The 20,775-nt window shown below is 34.3% G+C and overlaps 1 protein-coding gene across 4 annotated transcripts in view; it reads left to right on the top strand.

Annotated features, from left to right (window-relative positions):
• The window catches only part of TBC1D5 (TBC1 domain family member 5), a 555,945-nt gene that overhangs the window by 198,315 nt on the left and 336,855 nt on the right, over positions 1 to 20,775 (top strand). For all 4 annotated transcript variants that reach the window (XM_044252521.1, XM_044252518.1, XM_044252519.1 and 1 more), the window contains one exon: positions 15,874 to 16,005. In XM_044252521.1, coding sequence (XP_044108456.1) covers positions 15,909 to 16,005 — 97 coding nt within the window. In that variant the 5' untranslated portion in view covers positions 15,874 to 15,908. The remainder of the gene's footprint in view (positions 1 to 15,873; positions 16,006 to 20,775) is intronic.

The following is a 20,775-nucleotide window of genomic DNA, read 5'->3' as shown; positions in this document are numbered from 1 at the left end:
TTAAAGCATATTTTCCTGGGATTGTTGCCACCCTTTTAGTATTTTACTTGCTCCTTCATATACTCTTAGCTGGACAAAATGACAAGGCGGAAAAATTCACAACAAAAAAAAGAACAAGAGGCAGTACCGAAGGCTAGGGACCTAATCAATACAGACATTGGTAATATGTCAGATCTAGAGTTCAAAATGACAATTCTCAAGGTTATAGCCGGGCTTGAAAAAGGCATGGAAGATATTAGAGAAACCCTCTCCAGAGATATAAAAGCCCTTTCTGGAGAAATAAAAGAACTAAAATCTAACCAAGTTGAAATCAAAAAAGCTATTAATGAAGTTCAATCAAAAATGGAGGCTCTCACTGCTAGGATAAATGAGGCAGAAGAAAGAATTAGCGATATAGAAGACCAAATGACAGAGAATAAAGAAGCTGAGCAAAAGAGGGACAAACAGCTACTGGACCATGAGGGGAGAATTCGAGAGATAAGTGACACCATAAGACGAAACAACATTAGAATAATTGGGATTCCAGAAGAAGAAGAAAGAGAGAGGGGAGCAGAAGGTATACTGGAGAGAATTATTGGGGAGAATTTCCCCAATATGGCAAAGGGAACGAGCATCAAAATTCAGGAGGTTCAGAGAACGCCCCTCAAAATCAATAAGAATAGGCCCACACCCCGTCACCTAATAGTAAAATTTACAAGCCTTAGTGACAAAGAGAAAATCCTGAAAGCAGCCCGGGAAAAGAAGTCTGTAACATACAATGGTAAAAGTATTAGATTGGCAGCTGACTTATCCACAGAGACCTGGCAGGCCAGAAAGAGCTGGCATGACATTTTCAGAGCACTAAACGAGAAAAACATGCAGCCAAGAATACTATATCCAGCTAGGCTATCATTGAAAATAGAAGGAGAGATTAAAAGCTTCCAGGACAAACAAAAACTGAAAGAATTTGCAAACACCAAACCAGCTCTACAGGAAATACTGAAAGGGGACCTCTAAGCAAAGAGAGAGCCTACAAGTGGTAGATCAGAAAGGAACAGAGACAATATACAGTAACAGTCACCTTACAGGCAATACAATGGCACTAAAATCATATCTCTCAATAGTTACCCTGAATGTTAATGGGCTAAATGCCCCAATCAAAAGACACAGGGTATCAGAATGGATAAAAAAACAAAACCCATCTATATGTTGCCTCCAAGAAACTCATTTTAAACCCGAAGACACCTCCAGACTTAAAGTGAGGGGGTGGAAAAGAATTTACCATGCTAATGGACATCAGAAAAAAGCAGGAGTGGCAATCCTTATATCAGATCAATTAGATTTTAAGCCAAAGACTATAATAAGAGATGAGGAAGGACACTATATCATACTCAAAGGGTCTGTCCAACAAGAAGATCTACCAATTTTAAATATCTATGCCCCCAACGTGGGCGCAGCCAACTATATAAACCAATTAATAACAAAATCAAAGAAACACATCAACAATAATACAATAATAGTAGGGGACTTTAACACTCCCCTCACTGAAATGGACAGTTCATCCAAGCAAAAGATCAACAGGGAAATAAAGGCCTTAAATGATACACTGGATGAGATGGACATCACAGATATATTCAGAACATTTCATCCCAAAGCAACAGAATACACATTCTTCTCTACTGCACATGGAACATTCTCCAGAATAGATCACATCCTCGGTCCTAAATCAGGACTCAACCAGTATCAAAAGATTGGGATCATTCCCTGCATATTTTCAGACCACAATGCTCTGAAGCTAGAACTCAACCACAAGAGGAAGTTTGGAAAGAACCCAAATACATGGAGACTAAACAGCATCCTTCTAAAGAATGAATGGGTCAACCGGGAAATTAAAGAAGAATTGAAAAAAATCATGGAAACAAATGATAATGAAAATACAACGGTTCAAAATCTGTGGGACACAACAAAGGCAGTCCTGAGAGGAAAATATATAGCGGTACAAGCTTTTCTCAAGAAACAAGAAAGGTCTCAGGTACACAACCTAACCCTACACCTAAAAGAGCTGGAGAAAGAACAAGAAAGAAACCCTAAGCCCAGCAGGAGAAGAGAAATCATAAAGATCAGAGCAGAAATCAATGAAATAGAAACCAAAAAAACAATAGAACAAATCAACCAAACCAGGAGCTGGTTCTTTGAAAGAATTAATAAAATTGATAAACCCCTGGCCGGACTTATCAAAAAGAAAAGAGAAAGGACACAAATAAATAAAATCATGAATGAAAGAGGAGAGATCACAACTAACACCAAAGAAATACAAACTATTATAAGAACATACTATGAGCAACTCTATGCCAACAAATTTGACAATCTGGAAGAAATGGATGCATTCCTAGAAACATATAAACTACCAAAATTGAACCAGGAAGAAATAGAAAGCCTGAACAGACCCATAACCAGTAAGGAGATTGAAACAGTCATTAAAAATCTCCAAACAAACAAAAGCCCAGGGCCAGATGGCTTCCCGGGGGAATTCTACCAAACATTTAAAGAAGAACTAATTCCTATTCTCCTGAAACTATTCCAAAAAATAGAAATGGAAGGAAAACTCCGAAACTCATTTTATGAGGCCAGCATCACCTTGATCCCAAAACCAGACAAGGATCCCATCAAAAAAGAGAGCTATAGACCAATATCCTTGATGAACACAGATGCAAAAATTCTCACCAAAATACTAGCCAATAGGATTCAACAGTACATTAAAAGGATTATTCACCACGACCAAGTGGGATTTATCCCAGGGCTGCAAGGTTGGTTCAACATCCGCAAATCAGTCAATGTGATACAACACATCAATAAAAGAAAGAACAAGAACCATATGATACTCTCAATAGATGCTGAAAAAGCATTCGACAAAATACAGCATCCCTTCCTGATCAAAACCCTTCAAAGTGTAGGGATAGAGGGCACATACCTCAATATCATCAAAGCCATCTATGAAAAACCCACTGCAAATATCATTCTCAATGGAGAAAAACTGAAAGCTTTTCCACTAAGGTCAGGAACACGGCAGGGATGTCCATTATCACCACTGCTATTCAACATAGTACTAGAAGTCCTAGCCTCAGCAATCAGACAGCAAAAGGAAATTAAAGGCATCCAAATCGGCAAAGAAGAAGTCAAATTATCACTCTTCGCAGATGATATGATACTCTATGTGGAAAACCCAAAAGACTCCACTCCAAAACTGCTAGAACTTATACAGGAATTCAGTAAAGTGTCAGGATATAAGATCAATGCACAGAAATCAGTTGCATTTCTCTACACCAACAACAAGACAGAAGAAAGAGAAATTAAGGAGTCAATCCCATTTACAATTGCACCCCAAACCATAAGATACCTAGGAATAAACCTAACCAAAGAGGCACAGAATCTATACTCAGAAAACTATAAAGTACTCATGAAAGAAATAGAGGAAGACACAAAGAAATGGAAAAATGTTCCATGCTCCTGGATTAGAAGAATAAATATTGTGAAAATGTCTATGGTACCTAAAGCAATCTACACATTTAATGCAATTCCTATCAAAGTACCATCCATCTTTTTCAAAGAAATGGAACAAATAATTTTAAAATTTATATGGAACCAGAAAAGACCTCGAATAGCCAAAGGGATATTGAAAAACAAAGCCAAAGTTGGTGGCATCACAATTCCGGACTTCAAGCTTTACTACAAAGCTGTCATCATCAAGACAGCGTGGTACTGGCACAAAAACAGACACATAGACCAATGGAACAGAATAGAGAGCCCAGAAATAGACCCTCAACTCTATGGTCAACTAATCTTCGACAAAGCAGGAAAGAATGTCCAATGGAAAAAAGACAGCCTCTTCAATAAATGGTGTTGGGAAAATTGGACAGCCACGTGCAGAAAAATGAAATTGGACCATTTCCTTACACCACACACAAAAATAGATTCAAAATGGATTAAGGACCTCAATGTGACAAAGGAATCCATCAAAATCCTTGAGGAGAACACAGGCAGCAACCTCTTCGACCTCAGCCGCAGCAACATCTTCCTAGGAACATCGCCAAAGGCAAGGGAAGCAAGGGCAAAAATGAACTTTTGGGATTTCATCAAAATCAAAAGCTTTTGCACAGCAAAGGAAACAGTGAACAAAACCAAAAGACAACTGACAGAATGGGAGAAGATATTTGCAAACAACATATCAGATAAAGGACTAGTGTCCAAAATCTATAAAGAACTTAACAAACTCAACACCCAAAGAACAAATAATCCAATCAAGAAATGGGCAGAGGACATGAACAGACGTTTCTGCAAAGAAGACATCCAGATGGCCAACAGACACATGAAAAAGTGCTCCATATCACTCGGCATTAGGGAAATACAAATCAAAACCACAATGAGATATCACCTCACACCAGTCAGAATGGCTAAAATCAACAGGTCAGGAAATGACAGATGCTGGCGAGGATGCGGAGAAAGGGGAACCCTCCTACACTGTTGGTGGGAATGCAAGCTGGTGCAACCACTCTGGAAAACAGCATGGAGGTTCCTCAAAATGTTGAAAATAGAACTGCCCTATGACCCAGCAATTGCACTACTGGGTATTTACCCTAAAGATACAAACGTAGTGATCCAAAGGGGCACGTGCACCCGAATGTTTATAGCAGCAATGTCCACAATAGCCAAACTATGGAAAGAACCTAGATGTCCATCAATAGATGAATGGATCAAGAAGATGTGGCATATATACACAATGGAATACTATGCAGCCATCAAAAGAAACGAAATCTTGCCATTTGCGACAACATGGATGGAACTAGAGCGTACCATGCTTAGCGAAATAAGTCAAGTGGAGAAAGACAACTATCATATGATCTCCCTGATATGAGGAAGTGGTGATGCAACATGGGGGCTTAAGTGGGTAGGAGAAGAATCCATGAAACAAGATGGGATAGGGAGGGAGACAAACCATAAGTGACTCTTAATCTCACGAAACAAACTGTGGGTTGCTGGGGGGAGGGGTGTTGGGAGAAGGGGGGTAGGGTTATGGACATTGGGGAGGGTACGTGCTTTTGGGTAAATTGGAAGGGGAGATGAACCATGAGAGACTATGGACTCTGAAAAACAATCTGAGGGGTTTGAAGTGGCGGGGGGTGGGAGGTTGGGGTACCAGGTGGTGGGTATTATAGAGGGCACAGCTTGCATGGAGCACTGGGTATGGTGAAAAAAATAATGAATACTGTTTTTCTGAAAATAAATAAATTGGAAAAAAAAAAAAAAAAGAAGTAGTCAGGGAGGGGCACCTGGGTGGCTCAGTTGTTAAGCATCTGCCTTTGGCTTAGGTCATGATCACAGAGTCCTGGGATCAAGCCACCACATCGGGCTCCCTGCTCAGCAGGAAGCCAGCTTCTCCCTCTCCCACTCCCCTTGCTTATATTCCCTCTCTTGCTGTCTCTCTCTCTCTGTCAAATAAATAAATAAAATCTTAAAAAAAAATTAGTAGTCCGGGAGATGCTAATTAAAACCACAATGAGATACCACTTTATACCACTCAGATTGCGGGGCGGGGGGAAAGAGGCTCATGATACTAAGAGCTAGCAGGGATGTAGAGAAATAGAAATTGTCCCATACCACATAAAGTGGTATATGGTACTTTGGGTAGTAGTTTGGCAATATTTTGTTGAAGATAGGCAAACAGTTTGATCTAGCAATTTTACTTCTAGGTTAAAATTACTAAATTCATCAAAATAAGATTGCATTAGATGTTAAGGTATGATATCTTAATTAATTGTGTTAATATGATTCTCTTGAAAATTCTGTCATGGTCCACTTTTATATTTGGTTGCTTATTTAACTATAGATACACATGTGGCTTGCCTATGGGCTCACAACTACTGTTTTGCACAGACATCCACAGGGTACTCAAATAATTTTTGAAATGAGATGGCTTAAAGAAGTATATCAAGAATTTCAGTCACTATGTCCATTCTAGTGGTAACTGAAAAATACAGATTACTTTTCATATATTTTGGGTGTTAACACTCTTCTGTCAGTAAATAGTTAGAATGATTTTGTAGAGAATAATCCTGGTGTTCCAGGAGAGTGTGTGACATATAAAAATAATTCATATCATACTAGGAGGCAAAATACTAGTTTCTCAAATATGACAAAGAGAAAAGGTCATACCAATGTATTTGTATAATTATATAAGTTTACTGCTTTGACCACTTATAGTCACTTAGCATACTTAAATAACAAGTGGACTTTTTAAAATATTTAGTAAAAACTAGAGTTTCATACTACTTGGACAAAGTCTTCCTACGATACTAAAAATAACTAGCTATCTCAATCTTTTACTTGATTTTTCTAGGATTTAAAATCCTAGGTATTTAAAATATTACGTATTTATGGTTTTTAAAGTTAAAAGTTTTTTTTTTGGCTACGGAAGATTTTGTAAAAATGTACTTAAGTGAAAGTGAGTATATTTGGACTTTGGGGGAAATTCTTACTGGTTTCAAAAGCCTCTTTAGGAAAAAATTATTTTATGATAGTGTCACTTGAAGTGCTTGATCCTCTTTGGTTCCATTAGAAATTAAGATAAAATTTCCAGGCCCTAAACAGTTTTCAGAGCTTCACATCTCTATTTATTTAACTTAATGTATAAATAGCACCTTGTTTTGTTGTTGTTTTTTGTTTTTTTTTTAAAGATTGTATTTATTTATTTGACAGAGATCACAAGTAGGCAGAGAGGCAGGCAGAGAGAGAGGAAACAGGCTCCCTGCCGAGCTGAGAGCCCGATGCGGGACTCGATCCCAGGACCCTGAGATCATAACCTAAGCCAAAGGCAGAGGCTTAACCCACTGAGCCATCCAGGTGCCCCTAAAAAGCACCTTGTGATTCCAAGTGACTGTGTCATTATTTTGTAAATGGGTAAAGGGTAGCATGAAGTTTGTAATCTACCTTTAAAGTGTTTGCTGAGGTTTAGGCATACATTATCAAAATTTTAGAAATCATGCAATGTTTTCATTTATATCAGTGTGGTGAGAAGTCTTTATATCTAATTTAATGTACTAATCTTTTAAACACTTATTGTGATATTCACTGAAATTTTGGAGTGAGCGTGCTACTTTCTTCTTGCTAAAGTATATACACAGGAAGAAGTATGTATCACTTTTGTAGTAAAAGTCTCTGGCAGTTGGAATAGGGTTTGTGTAGCCTTTCTGTTGTCTCTGTGTACATCCACATTACTATTTGTATACTTACTGTTTTGTTAATTGCACTTTTTCATCAACCCTTTCAGGTCTTCACTTGTTCCACATGGCATTTACGGAGTTTTTCTGTTTTTTCAGTATGCATTGATGGCTTGAAAAATTCTTCAGTAATAGCCATAGAATCCTTATGCTTTGTGTCATCAGGATATCATGTGAACAGTGTTATCATCTTCTGTTTTTTATACCTAATCCTTTTTTCTTTATCTTTGATTTTAGTAGTGCTTGAAACTTACTCTCTTGTAAGTGAAATGTAGACAGTTGTAGTCTCATAAGGCCCATAATATTTACCCTTTTAAGCTATACATATATATATATATTTTTTTTTTTTTTAACATGGACATCTAAGTGGTTTTGGTGTTAGAAAACATACAGAGAAAAGTTATCCGTACACAAGTCTCTTTAGGTAAAGATGGGACTATTACAGTCAACGTGGCTAGCAAAGACTCAGAGAATCTCTCAAGTCCTATCACTTTCCAGTGAAGCTCAAATTCATTATTTTACAGTAAGTTTCTATTTTAAGTGACTGTCATTTTCTGTTATCAATTATAGAAAAATCCATATATATGTCATCGAGTTGGAGAGTTGCAGCTTTTCTTGTCTCTATAAATAATGATGATCTTCTATTATAACCAAAACATTTTTACATTCATACTGAGGCTTCTTGTTTCTTATGCCCAAGTATATAGAAGCTACTACTTACCATGAGCAAATAAGCTAGTCATTTTTGAGGTTACTAATCAGTTAAATTGGAGTTTTTGATATGGAGTATAACATGTCTTCACATTATGCAGTATTTTTTTTTTTAAATTTAAGGTCACACTCAGAGCTTACCATACCCCAGATCTTTATGCAGTATCATGAATATTTATTAACATTTTATTTACAATATGAGAGTGAATCTGTTACATATTTAAGTAACAGTGGTCTCAACAAGTTAACAAAGTTCAGTTTTCTTTGTTTTTTTGTTTTCTGTTTTCTAAATGCATCTGTGTTCCTTAGTGGTAAAGATAATCTCACTGTAAGAATAGTCATGTACTCTATCTCCATTCAGCAAGGTCCCCAGCAGTACTTAGATTTTTGTTGGGTTGTTTCATTTTCTGCATTTGGTAGGTGATGATTTCCATTAAGAAGTTGGTTTGTTCATTTCTACATTATTATATTTCTTTGCAGTTACTTAGGGAAATTAAAAGACAAGTTGCTGCGGGGCCAGGCCATTTGAATGGTGTATATCTTGGTCTTTCCCATCAGTGGTTACTAATTAGTGATAACTAGATAACAGCTATGGAAAAACAGCTCTCTCCTGCTTTTGGGTTAGTTTTTTGGGAATCTTACTCTCAGAGTTTTCATCTCATTTAATCCTGGGACTTCTGTAATGAGAATACCACATGTTTTCCCATAGATGCTCATTCTCATTTATCTACTGATAGGCTTGTTAGATAAAGTACAGGATGCACAATCAAATTTTAATTTCAGATAAAGTATGGATAATTTTGTAGTATAAGTATGTTACAGATACTACTTTTATTGTTTTTTTGAAATTCAAATTTATCTGGGCATCCATAGTTTTACTTTATTTCAATTAATCATTTCAGCTAATTAACTAATGCTAAGTCTGGCCACTTATTTCCTGGGCTCTTTCCTCACTAAACTTTTAGCTCCTTGGGTGCAGAGGGGTGGATGTACCTTAATTTATCTGTACATAATTTTCCTATCTTGTGGTAGTCTTGTGATTTTTACCAATGAAAGAATAAAATCTCTAATCAGCCATATTGTTTCTTTATCTGAGTATTTATAAAGCAACTGTGTTTGACAAAGTTTGCCCTTTTATGTGAGTTAAGTTCATTGAAAATAATCATGTTTCAATGAAGAGTGCAGATCTCAATATTAATTTTAAAAAAAATCATCTCTCTTTTTCTTCCCTTCTCTTCGTCATCTCTTTTCCCCTCTTTCCAGCTCTTACTATAATTAGCTAGCATTAACAGCAAATGTTTACTTTAGTTAAATTATTCAGAACATTTATTTTACTTGTCAGAGGTTAGATCAGGTTGTTGTTTGAACTGGTAATTAAATGCAGCCTAATATGCTCTCGTATTTATATGCAATATAAGCCTGCTTCCTCATCATTCTGTATAATTTTGATGTTCAAGGCTGACATTTCAAAAAGATTTTCTCTTTTCAAATATTGCTCATTCTTCTTGAACTCCTAATTGTTATAGTTACCTTGATTTTATGAAAACTTGACTGAATAGTTTAAAGGCTAGAGGTGTTCTCTATATAAAATAGGGACAGTAACAATTGGAAGTGTTTTGGTATGGCTGTATAACAACAAAAGGTTTGATCACTAGGCTAAGCTACTTTCCCAGTCTTTGCATCTTGAGCATCTGTTCTAGAGAACTCTGAAACCAAATGAGGATACACTGTGGAGAGCTTTTTGTTAGACCACTTTAACTTTTTATAATGCTCAATTTTCTCTCCTTTTATATAGTCACAACTGCTAGTTTCTATTATAGTATAGCATTTAAATATTTGAAAGGCCAAATATATTCTTATTTTGTAATATAAAATATTTAAGCCCACCTGTGAACATTTTATATATTTGCTTATTTCTGATTATATATATTGTTTATGAATCTAGTTTATTTCTGTAGTAGATTGTTTACTCAAAACATCTTGTTCTTGCTCCATAGCTCAGGGGTTAGAGCACTGGTCTTGTAAACATCTTGTTCTGATAGCCTGGAAACTATAAGAAATAAGTCTTCATTGTTCTTAGGATGGTAGATCCTATGTACTCCTTTACCTGTTTAATTGGCAACACTTAGATGGTACAATTGTGTGGTTGGTAAAAGTGAATTAGGTTTTCAAGATTTTACCAATGAGTGATATTTAATACTGAATGACATGTATTAAGACAAATGCTTTTATATATAATTTATTTGGCATTGTAAATGCATTTATCTTATGAGAAACAGACCCCCTGTTGTCAGATGAAGTATTCTGGAAAGGTTTGGAGTAAATAAATAATAAAACTACTTTGATACACAATCTAACCAATATTAAATATTAAGACTTTCAGATGATTGATTTTAATACTTAATTAACTTATTTAAAGTCCAAAGTAACCCTCTTGCATTAAAGATTGGCCAGATATAAAAATAGAACTTTATTCTGTCTCTTTCTTTGTTTTCCTTCTTCTCTTTTTCTTTCGTTTTTTCTTCTTTCCTCCTTTCCTACCTCCTTGTCTTCATATGGGGACTTTAGAACATCATTATTCCCAAACATCAAATTTACCTCTAGCTGCCAACATTTTTGAATAGAAGAGGTTTTTTTTTTTTAATAGGAAATTCTATAGATAATGTTCAGTTACTCTCTCTCTTAATTATGAAAATATAGCTTCTATCAAAGTTTGTTGCTTTTATAGCCAAGATGTCATGTTTTAGGTTATATACCCATCATGGTAAATGCATGCTATCTGTGACAGATACTTACTCATGCTCTATCCTCTCCCCCTTTCATAACCGTGCTCTGGAAATAGTTCATTTAAGCTCTTTGATACGTTTTTCTTATAGGAGTTATCTTTATGTAAAGTAATATTACTCTGTCATTTCAGTGTTTGACTTTTAAGTTTACCATCAATCAAGAATTTAAATGAATGAAGTATGCTTATATGAGCTTTTCTGAATATGGATGTCCTTAAAGACACAATTCAGAATGCTAATTCTCTGCCTATGTATTAGAAGCTGTGAAAGAATGCACATTGAAATACATAGAACTTTAGATTCAGAGGGAATAAATTATTTTTCCAGAGGCTTTGTTGATGTGATACCATTTTAAAAGGGGAAAAAATGTATTTTATCTGTATGATGCCTAAGAATTTGAGATCTTGCACTTGAGACTGCTTGTATTGCTTCACTTGACAAAGAAAATAATATTGTTTTGATATTTTATCAAATATACTTTAAAACTGTCATCTAAGCTTTAGTGCTGAACTATTACCCTCTCATTAAATATTAAATGTTTTCACAAGACTTTCCTTCTTTCAGGCAGATCACCTTTATCCTAAGATTTAATATTGCAAGAACCAGATTTGTAAAGCCAATATAATTGTCCTTAAGATTAGTCTTGGATTTTAAATGGCAGGTTCAGCCTAAAGTGTCGATTCCTGTGACCAGGATAGCAGTAAAACCATATTGCACAACCAGTTTTGAGTTTTGTGAATTTTGAGTTTATGTGAAGCAGGAAATTTAACTGTTATTTATAGTAATGTAGCAAAGAAGGGATATCTCCTTTTTCAAGTCTTGGAAGGTGTATTGCTGTGTTCTAAATTAGAAAAAATAAGATTGCCTTCAGTTTTAAAAATTCTCAGGGTTTTGTCAGGGAAATTCTTGAGATAGATTGACATTATTTAAGAAAACTGAAATCCATCAGTTATGAATTTTAGTAGTCATTTACTCTAGATATTTTTGGTCATTATATATTTTTCCATCTGCCTTTTGTATAGAGAAGATTAAGGCCTACCAAATATAGAAGTCTGGGTTTGTAATACAAATACAAGATGTAATGAATGATCTGTTGTGCTTTTCAAAATGTTTATGCCCTTTTGACCTTAAATAGTGATTATCTTAAAATTTTCAAGTTAAAAAAAGTTCCCTTAATTCTTTATTTAAATTTTTATCAAATATTTTCCTATGGTCTGATATTTATAGGTAAAAGATTATTCATAATAGTGATTAAAATGAATATAGACACATTTGTTTAAAAATCTTTGATACTCTTCTTTGTAGTAGTCAAATATTTCTACTGTTGGCATAGTCACAAAACAAATTGGAAAGTTTTTAAGAAAATTACTTCACATTGAAACACAACACTATATTGTGGTTTTATAAGGTAATCACAATAGCAGTAGCCAACCTGCACTTAAATGTTTTTTATCCTAGAAAGCTAAAATAGCCTTTGTTTTTATAACCAAACAACAAAAATCAAAGTAGCACTTGCTTAATAAGTTGCTTTTGAACAAGATTAGTTTTTAAATCCATAGTTAAAAGTAAGAGCATCATGCAAACCTTTTCTTCAACAGGTTTCTTGAAAATAACTCATTATTACTGTTCAGTTTGCCTTATTTGAATATAAAAGAATTTTAGTGATTCAGTTTCAATCTATAGGCATAATAAGTCAGAATATTATGGATGCCTAATTGTATAGAATAATTGTAGACTGGTATATTTGGTAAATTTTATATGTTGGTTTTAGATTATAGCCATAGGCATTGGTTTCTAAAGAATTATTATTAGAGCTGAAAATAGTGAGTGACTTTCTTGAACCTAACTTTCTCTAAGGAGTCAAAAGACCTTAGGTATCTTTGAAAATCTTGAATGAATATATGAACATCATCATGTTGTAGACTATCTTATTTTAGCTAGAAAGGTGTTTGTTTTTTAATGTTCTTTTTAAACATATACTTTGGTATCAGTTTGGTAATTACTTATTTATCTCTCATAAAGTTCAAAGTATATAAAATTCCCTTATTTGTGTATTTTTGGTATGTGGAGTCTGTAACAGTGGAAGTGTACTATAAAAATTAAAAAATTAAGGTAATGATATGAAAACATGTTTAGGATATTAAAGACATTTTATGGAAACCTGGCCGTTAACTTAGAATGCATTTTCAAACATTTTCTCTTGTATTTTCAAAAGTATAACAAAATGTATGAGAATATGAATTTTAACATTAAAGTAGTTATCCATAGGCAAAATACAATGTTGACATGTGTTTAATCTATTCCACAGGTTTTTTTTTTTAAATTCCAATTATTTGCCCATACTTTAAAGAGATTTCACATAAAATAATGGTTTCCTAGCTTGTCTTGAGTAAGCTAAAGCAGAGTCAAGGGTGTTTTCAGTCATTCACAGACCCCGACCTCTTGTACCGCTTTGTTTTATACCTTGTCTGTTTGTCTCATTGACTTACTGAGAGCCAAATATAGTGCTGGAGTAAAGAATGTGAACTCGAGGGGTGCTTGGGTGGCTCAGCTGGTTAAGCAACTGCTTTCGGCTCAGGTCATGATTCTGGGAGTCCTGGGATCGAGTCCCATATCAGGCTCTGAGCTCCGTGGGGAGTCTGTTTCTCCCTCTGGCCTCCCCTCTCATGCTCTGTCACTCTCTCAAATAAATAAATAAAATCTTTAAAAAAAAACCAATGTGAGCTCTAGAGCTAGACAAGATAGGTTCAAATTCTGACTTCAACATTTACTACTGGTGTGACTGTAGACAAATGAGTTAATCTCTTTGTTCCTCAGTTTTCTCTTTGGTAAAATGAAAATAATGAGGCAGGTATGTCAGTAGGACTGTTGGGAGGATGAAATGATGAATATACATGAAGCATTTACAGTGGTTTTGACTTATATTCATTTCTCAGTCGATGTTCATTTTGATTAATATTGCTTTTTGCTTGGCCCTGTTAGGAATTTGAGTTTGGTGGTCCTTACTACTCCACAGCAGAGGACTTTATTTCTTAATCTGTTTTAATCTTGCTTAATCAGCAAAATTGATCAGATTCTGCTAATATATATAATTGATCATTTACTTTTTGCTGCCCTCTACAAGATTATATTCCCTAGAATTCTTCAGTATTTTAAGTGCTAAATGTTCGCACACATAAGAAGCACATAATGGATGGCTGTCTAGATTTATGGCTTTAGGACTTGATTTATGGCTTTAGAAATTCTCCCTGTATGTTGGCAATGAGAGTTTTCCACTTTCTGTAATATTCGTTTTGCCTACCCTTTTGCTTTTGTTTTAGCCACAGCCTGAGGTGGAAAGGATTTTTTACCATCTGACTGTGAGTTGCGGAGTTCTGGTGAAACTCAGAAAATGTACAGGAGTATTTTATGAAGTGAGAGTTTTAGGGAGAAACTAAGCAGGATAGAGGAGTATGCTGTGTTGGGAAGAGGCTGGTCAAGGATTTGTATATTCATGGGCTTCTCTGGAAACTTTTCTCTGTAAATATCCTGTATGTTATAAAATTATATACTTATTTTGGTTGGGCTTGCTTTTCCAACTTATTATTCCTCATTTACTCTTTCTATATCATGTCTCTCCCTTCTCTTGAAACTTGAAATTTCATGTCTTACATTATTTTGGATGAAAATTAGTGAGACCAGTTTTTTTTTTTTTAAAGATTCTGATTTGGGAAGATTATATATACCTTATAAACAGAAAATTTATGAGTAGTGTAGCTTGAAAGTTCACTAGTAATTAATTAAAAAAATCTTTGTTTAAATGGAATCGTTTATAGAAATCAGACCCTAGGAGGAAAGCTTTCAAAATGCATAAAAAAGTATGTGGTTATTCATATAATCTTGCCTTTGTAAGCTTTAATAATACTAGAAGTAGAAGCCGTAAAGGAGATATAGATATATTTGGGTGCACAGAAATGAAAAAGTTACTTATGTCACAAAAATACCATGTTATTTGAAGACAGACACACTCTGAGAAAAGTATTTGTATCACATGACAAAGGTTTAATATTCTTAGTATTTAAAGCATGCTTACAAATTATGAAGACAATCATAATAATAAATTCCATCCACAAAAGATAATAAATAAATGTCAGAGAAAACATATGCATCTTCAGAATCTCACTAGTTATCAAGCAAATGCAATATAAAATTTGACTATGACACTGGTCGATAAAATGAATTACCCATTCCGATTGTTAATGAGAGTCCAGGGGACTGAATCATTCTATGTACAGATTTTTCTAGAGCATAATTTGCTAAACTTATCATAGAGTCTTATTTTTTTAAATACTTATTTTGGTCCAGCAGTGACATAAAAATTTATGTTAAAAAATAATCATAGATTGGCATAGAGATATCACTAAAAGATAGTCATTGTGAAACTGTGTATAGTGCTGAATAACTGAAAGCATTCTGTTTACTGGTAAGGAATTGGTTATATAAATTGTTATAGCTATTTAATGGAATATTAGGGGTCCATTTGCAGTGATAAGATAGTCTTTTTTTATGGAATGGAAGATACCCACCATAACTTACACAATCAGAATACTTAGTATGTTAGATCACTTTAAAAAATACGTATTTTAAATGCCATAACAAAAACAGGAAAGATAGTGTAATAAAATGAAATGTTAACAGGGCTACTGTTTTTAGCTAACACAATTATAAATGATTTTAGTTTGCTATATTTTCTGTATTTTGAAATTTTCTGTTGTAAATGGGTATTGTTTTGGCTTTGAAACAAAACGATGTTATATATGGGACAGTAATTTAACTTACAATTCAACTTTTTGTGCAGAAGTTTATTGAAAATACATGTGATTGAACATTGAGGTAAAGGTTACCAGTGAAGTTCAAATTCGGGGAGAATTTGCTGAAATGGAAATTTTGTGCCACTTTTTGCTTCTTTGCATATGCCTGCCAGTGTGTTGTAACAGTCCCTGAAGCCTGTGGAAAACTTGTTAATGTCTGTAATGCTTGTTTAATCATTTCAATCTTGTACTTATTCCTAGTCATAGCAAAAAGAAAAAATATAATTTCTCTCTCTCCCTCTCTCTCTCTCTCTCTCTCTTTAAATATCCCAGGTAGTCACTTTTGGTCACATTGTCCAGTTCTCAAAATGTATCATTCCTTATCTGAAACTAGACACCCTCTGCAGCCAGAAGAACAAGAAGTGGGCATCGATCCCTTGTCGAATTACTCAAACAAGACTGGAGGTGAGTTTTGTATCAGATACATTCTGTGGTTACTGGAAAACATAGCAGAGTCTCTAGTTAGCTCTGCCTGCCTTCTCTATGTAATTCTTTACATGAAGCTGAACAGGGCATCTTGACGCACACTTCCCTGAATAGGTAGAGAGCACTCTGACACTAATGAATACCACAAAACGTCAACTTCCAATTATAGACAGAAGCATTAGCCAAATGTTTAATGCACTGTCATTCTTTTAAAAAAAGTTATGAACTTAAACAGTTAGTTCGGCATAGGGATTTTGAAATACAAATGGCCTTTGTCAAGCATCTTTTAAAGAAGTCTGAGCTTCTGGTGTTCATTTTTTAGCGATTTTTTGCCTTTAAAAGTAAGTTGATGTTATTCCGGGATAATAGACTTGCCTCATTCTCTCTTCTCTCTCTCTCTCTCTCTCTTTTAAACGAATTGAAAATTGTGTCTTACTTTTAAAGATCTGTTCACTGAAATTGTTGAAAGAGTAAAAGAAACTGTTAGGAGGTAAACTGCATTCAGCACATGCCTTATAAAAATTTATCAAGTGTGTATGTTTCAGAACTCTATTTTGTTTTCTCCATATTGGTAATAATAGAGTATCTTGAAAAAGGAAGCAGTCAGTTTGTGCAAATTCTTAAAGCCTTATCTTTATTTTTAGTTGATTCATTGACTCAGGTTGCTACTTATAATTTTTTGCTCATAAAATATATACATCAGGATTATGAGGTCTGTTTTAAAAAATCACAGTTAGTGATTCACATAGATTTTGTTTACTTCAAATACAATTTTTTTTCTATGTTGGTATAAAGGTCTACTATTGCGTTTTGGAAATTTAAAAAAAATGATTGATTCGTTAAACTAAATATTTCTTATTTATTTATTTATTTATTTATTTATTGAGAGTGACTGGGTGAGCATGAACAGGGGAAAGGGGCAAAGGGAGAGGGAGAGAGAGAATCTTTTTTTTTTTTTCTTTTTCCAATTTATTTATTTTCAGAAAAACAGTATTCATTATTTTTTCACCACACCCAGTGCTCCATGCAAGCTGTGCCCTCTATAATACCCACCACCTGGTACCCCAACCTCCCACCCCTCCGCCACTTCAAACCCCTCAGATTGTTTTTCAGAGTCCATAGTCTCTCATGGTTCACCACCCCTTCCAATTTACCCAAAAGCACATACCCTCCCCAATGTCCATAACCCTACCCCCCTTCTCCCAACCCCCCTCCCCCCAGCAACCCACAGTTTGTTTCGTGAGATTAAGAGTCACTTATGGTTTGTCTCCCTCCCTATCCCATCTTGTTTCATGGATTCTTCTCCTACCCATTTAAGCCCCCATGTTGCATCACTACTTCCTCATATCAGGGAGATCATAAAACTAAATATATCTTTAGTGCACAAAGCTTGACTTTATGGAGTGTGTTTATGGTTTCTGTGCATCTTTACTACCTTCTACATCATACAAATGCCATTGTTGTTTTCAATGAAAATAGAATAATTTGGGGGCACCTGGGTGGCTCAGTGAGTTAAGTGTCTGCTTTTGGCTTAAGTCAGGATCTTAGGGTCCTAGAGTTGAGCCCTGTCTCCAGCTCCCTGCTCAGTGGGGAGCCTGCTTCTCCCTCTGCTGGCCACTCCCCCTGCTTATGTGTTCTCTTGGGTATGCACGCCTGCATGCTCTCTCTCAAATAAATAAAAATTTTTATTAATAGTATAATTTGCCCTACAACTTATTTTTATGATTTTACTTCTTATTTGTGTGTTTATTGAGGATGTCTCAAAAAGACTTTCAAGGTTTTGATAATATAAGAAATGTTAGTGTGTCTTATTTTAACTTCAGCATCTTAAAAATCTCAGCAGTAAGAATACTATATCTCCTGGTGAATTTTAAAAAAATATAATATCTATAAGAAGCACTAATAAAAAAGTCAAATTATTTCACAAGCTCTTCTGTAAGTGGCTATTTTAAAAGTAAATACATTTTTGTTAGAAGTATATAAAATAATTTCACCAAAATTTTCTGATTTATGTGCTTAGTTTAGAATACAGGTTTGTTTTTTCTTTTTGTTTTTGTTGTTGTTTTTAAGTGCATATTTTTCTCTGGTATCGTTCATTAAATACTGAGGTTCTATTTTTTTATTTTAACTGGTTAAAAACATTTTAAATTAATTTTATCCTTTACTGTTTGCAGGAATGAGTAGTTACCTTTACTGAAAAGGCTTTTCGTTTATATCCTAGCCTAACATTTCTATGACATACAAAGTTATTAGGACTGAATTGATGTTTAAAAGTGCCATTAATTCATTTACCCCAAATGTTCATTAACAATGTAAATGTATGCTGATGTTCTATGAGACAAGGAAGTGACTAATGACTCTTCCAACTAACAACACTTAAAATGAATAGAAACTTTAGATAGCTAATCTTGAAGTAATCAAGACCCTCATTCAGCTTGGCATCTCTGTATGCTCTAAAACAGCTGTCAACTGTTAAAAATATATACAAAACACACATTCGCACACGCACATGCAGAAAGAATGATATGTAAATATCTAGTTCTTGAAAGCCATGAAGGTTACTAACCATAGTGGGTTTTGTGCATTGTATATGTAAATATTTTATATGAAGCCTCTATTTCATCTTCCTAGATTTCCTTTTAGCAGAAAAACATGTGTTGCATTTTAAAAGGGTTGTCATATTTATTTGAAGAATCATCACCTTTCTAGTGTTTGTTTATTGTAATATATGCATTTCATGGGGTTCTCCACATATTGGAAGCCTTTTACAAATTTTTTCCCACCAGGGAATTTATGGCAAATAGATGACTCATTTTGTAAGTAGTCAAACACTGGACTTAATCAGTGGTTTCCCTTTGTAGAAGTTAAGTTTTTTAGTTTTGTTATTTGTGTTATAGATTCCATTAATAAATAAGTCTTCAATTTCTCAAAACTGAATTTTAACATTTATAAACAAACAGTACGTTATGGAGTCAAATGATTCTGAGTATTCTGGAAAGCATTAGCAAAAATAGCCACATCACAGGAATAATAAAGGAAAACTGCTTCTTACTGGTTTATTTGCATGAATGGTGTTGGAAGGTCGGTGAGAACGGAGAAAAGAAACTGAATATATATGTGCAGAATTTCCCATGTGAATCAAACTTTTAACTGCTTGAATTCCTTTTTTAAATGGAGAATAGTATAGAAATCATGACATATTTCTTTGTGCCCTATTTGGTCATATACATAGTTTACTACTTTAAATTCCAAGGTTTTTGATCAAAGGGTATTAATTAGAAATTGGTAGGTTACCTGTGATTCAGTTGAAACCATAAAAAAAAAACCAAAATGTTTGTTCAACTATTTATGATTATTTATTGTAGGAAAAGAACATTTTCCTCTATTAAGTCTTTTTTGAGAATAGCACTTTGTTACATATTGCCAGAGTTTTTTAGCTTCAATTTTATATGCCTTCTTACTTACAGCTTTTTTAGTATTCAGATAATTACTTAATGTAATGCTTTTTCTATAATATCTGTTTCAAAGCTTTCTGTCTGTCTTCAGGGATAAAATATTTAGTAACCTACTTAAAAAAAATCCGAGACATTCAGAATATCCTGCCTGCTCCATTTTTGACTCTTGTAATTTTGTTTTTGTCCTTAATCTTCCTTTCTTTCTGTTGTAATATCATAGAGTTTTAGGACTAGAAGGGAGTGCCTGGCTTTATTGGTGAATAAATTGGTATTAATTAAAATAGTTCACCGAAGTTGATGTAATAAAATGATTCTATCCTATTATGATCTTTGATACTGTTTTCCATATAGCAGAATTGGCTTTAGATTTGAGTAAAAGATGAATTTGTTTTGGAAAGATATCTGACAAAAGTATAGGATGCTGTCTAAGTCATCTTACTTTTAAGGAAGGAAAAAGAAAATCTTTCTTTCCTGGCTTAAAACTTTTCAGTGGTTTTCCATTGCATTAATAATAAAATCCAGACTCTTGACCATGATGTCCACCACTGTCTTGCTTGACTGGCCATGGTCAGATGTGCTAATAAGTCAGTTCTAAACTGTCGACCTTCCACATGCCATTGTTCTCTGACATTATTCTAGATTACTTCACAGCAGTCATTCTTAAGTGTAATTCTGCATTTAATTTGTTTCATTGTTTGTTTGTCTCTTTGTCTAAGGTATAGGTATTATGTGTGTGTCTATTTGTGTGTCTGTTTGCCCACGGACACCACTGAATTAATAACTAACAGATGATTGAATTATGTTTTACCAGTCTGAATTCCTTCACTTAACATTAATGAGTAATTCCTTCATATATCTTTTTTCCATCTACCTTTTTTCTTTCTGTCCTAAGTTGTAATGTATGAAGTCTGTTTTAGCCTCTGATTGTTTTAGTACTTTAATTTTTATTCTTTCAGGGCTTCCAAAGTTAATACAGTCTCCTCTCCTCTTTTGGTCTCATTGACCTGTCCCTTCTTTGAAATCCCTCTTAAAGTTCACTTTTTCCATGTTTTCTTTCATTATGACCCAACTCAGAATTTCCGTAAGAACCAACAGGAGAGAATTTTCTGGCAAATAAAGGTCAAGTTATGATATCCTTACTATCCCATAGCAAAAATGACTTAGCAGGGGAAAGCTAAGGAAATAAATGATTACTTCTATAAGATATTCGTGGCCATAATATGGGAAAATAGGTTGAGAATGGCTATATTTAAAATACATTTTTCATATATGTAGTTCCTAGTGCTAAATATAC

Source organism: Neovison vison, chromosome 6 (genome assembly GCF_020171115.1).
Source record: "Neovison vison isolate M4711 chromosome 6, ASM_NN_V1, whole genome shotgun sequence".
In the NCBI taxonomy this organism is placed as follows: Eukaryota; Metazoa; Chordata; class Mammalia; order Carnivora; family Mustelidae; genus Neogale; species Neogale vison.
This window is presented reverse-complemented; position numbering and strand designations above follow the sequence as displayed.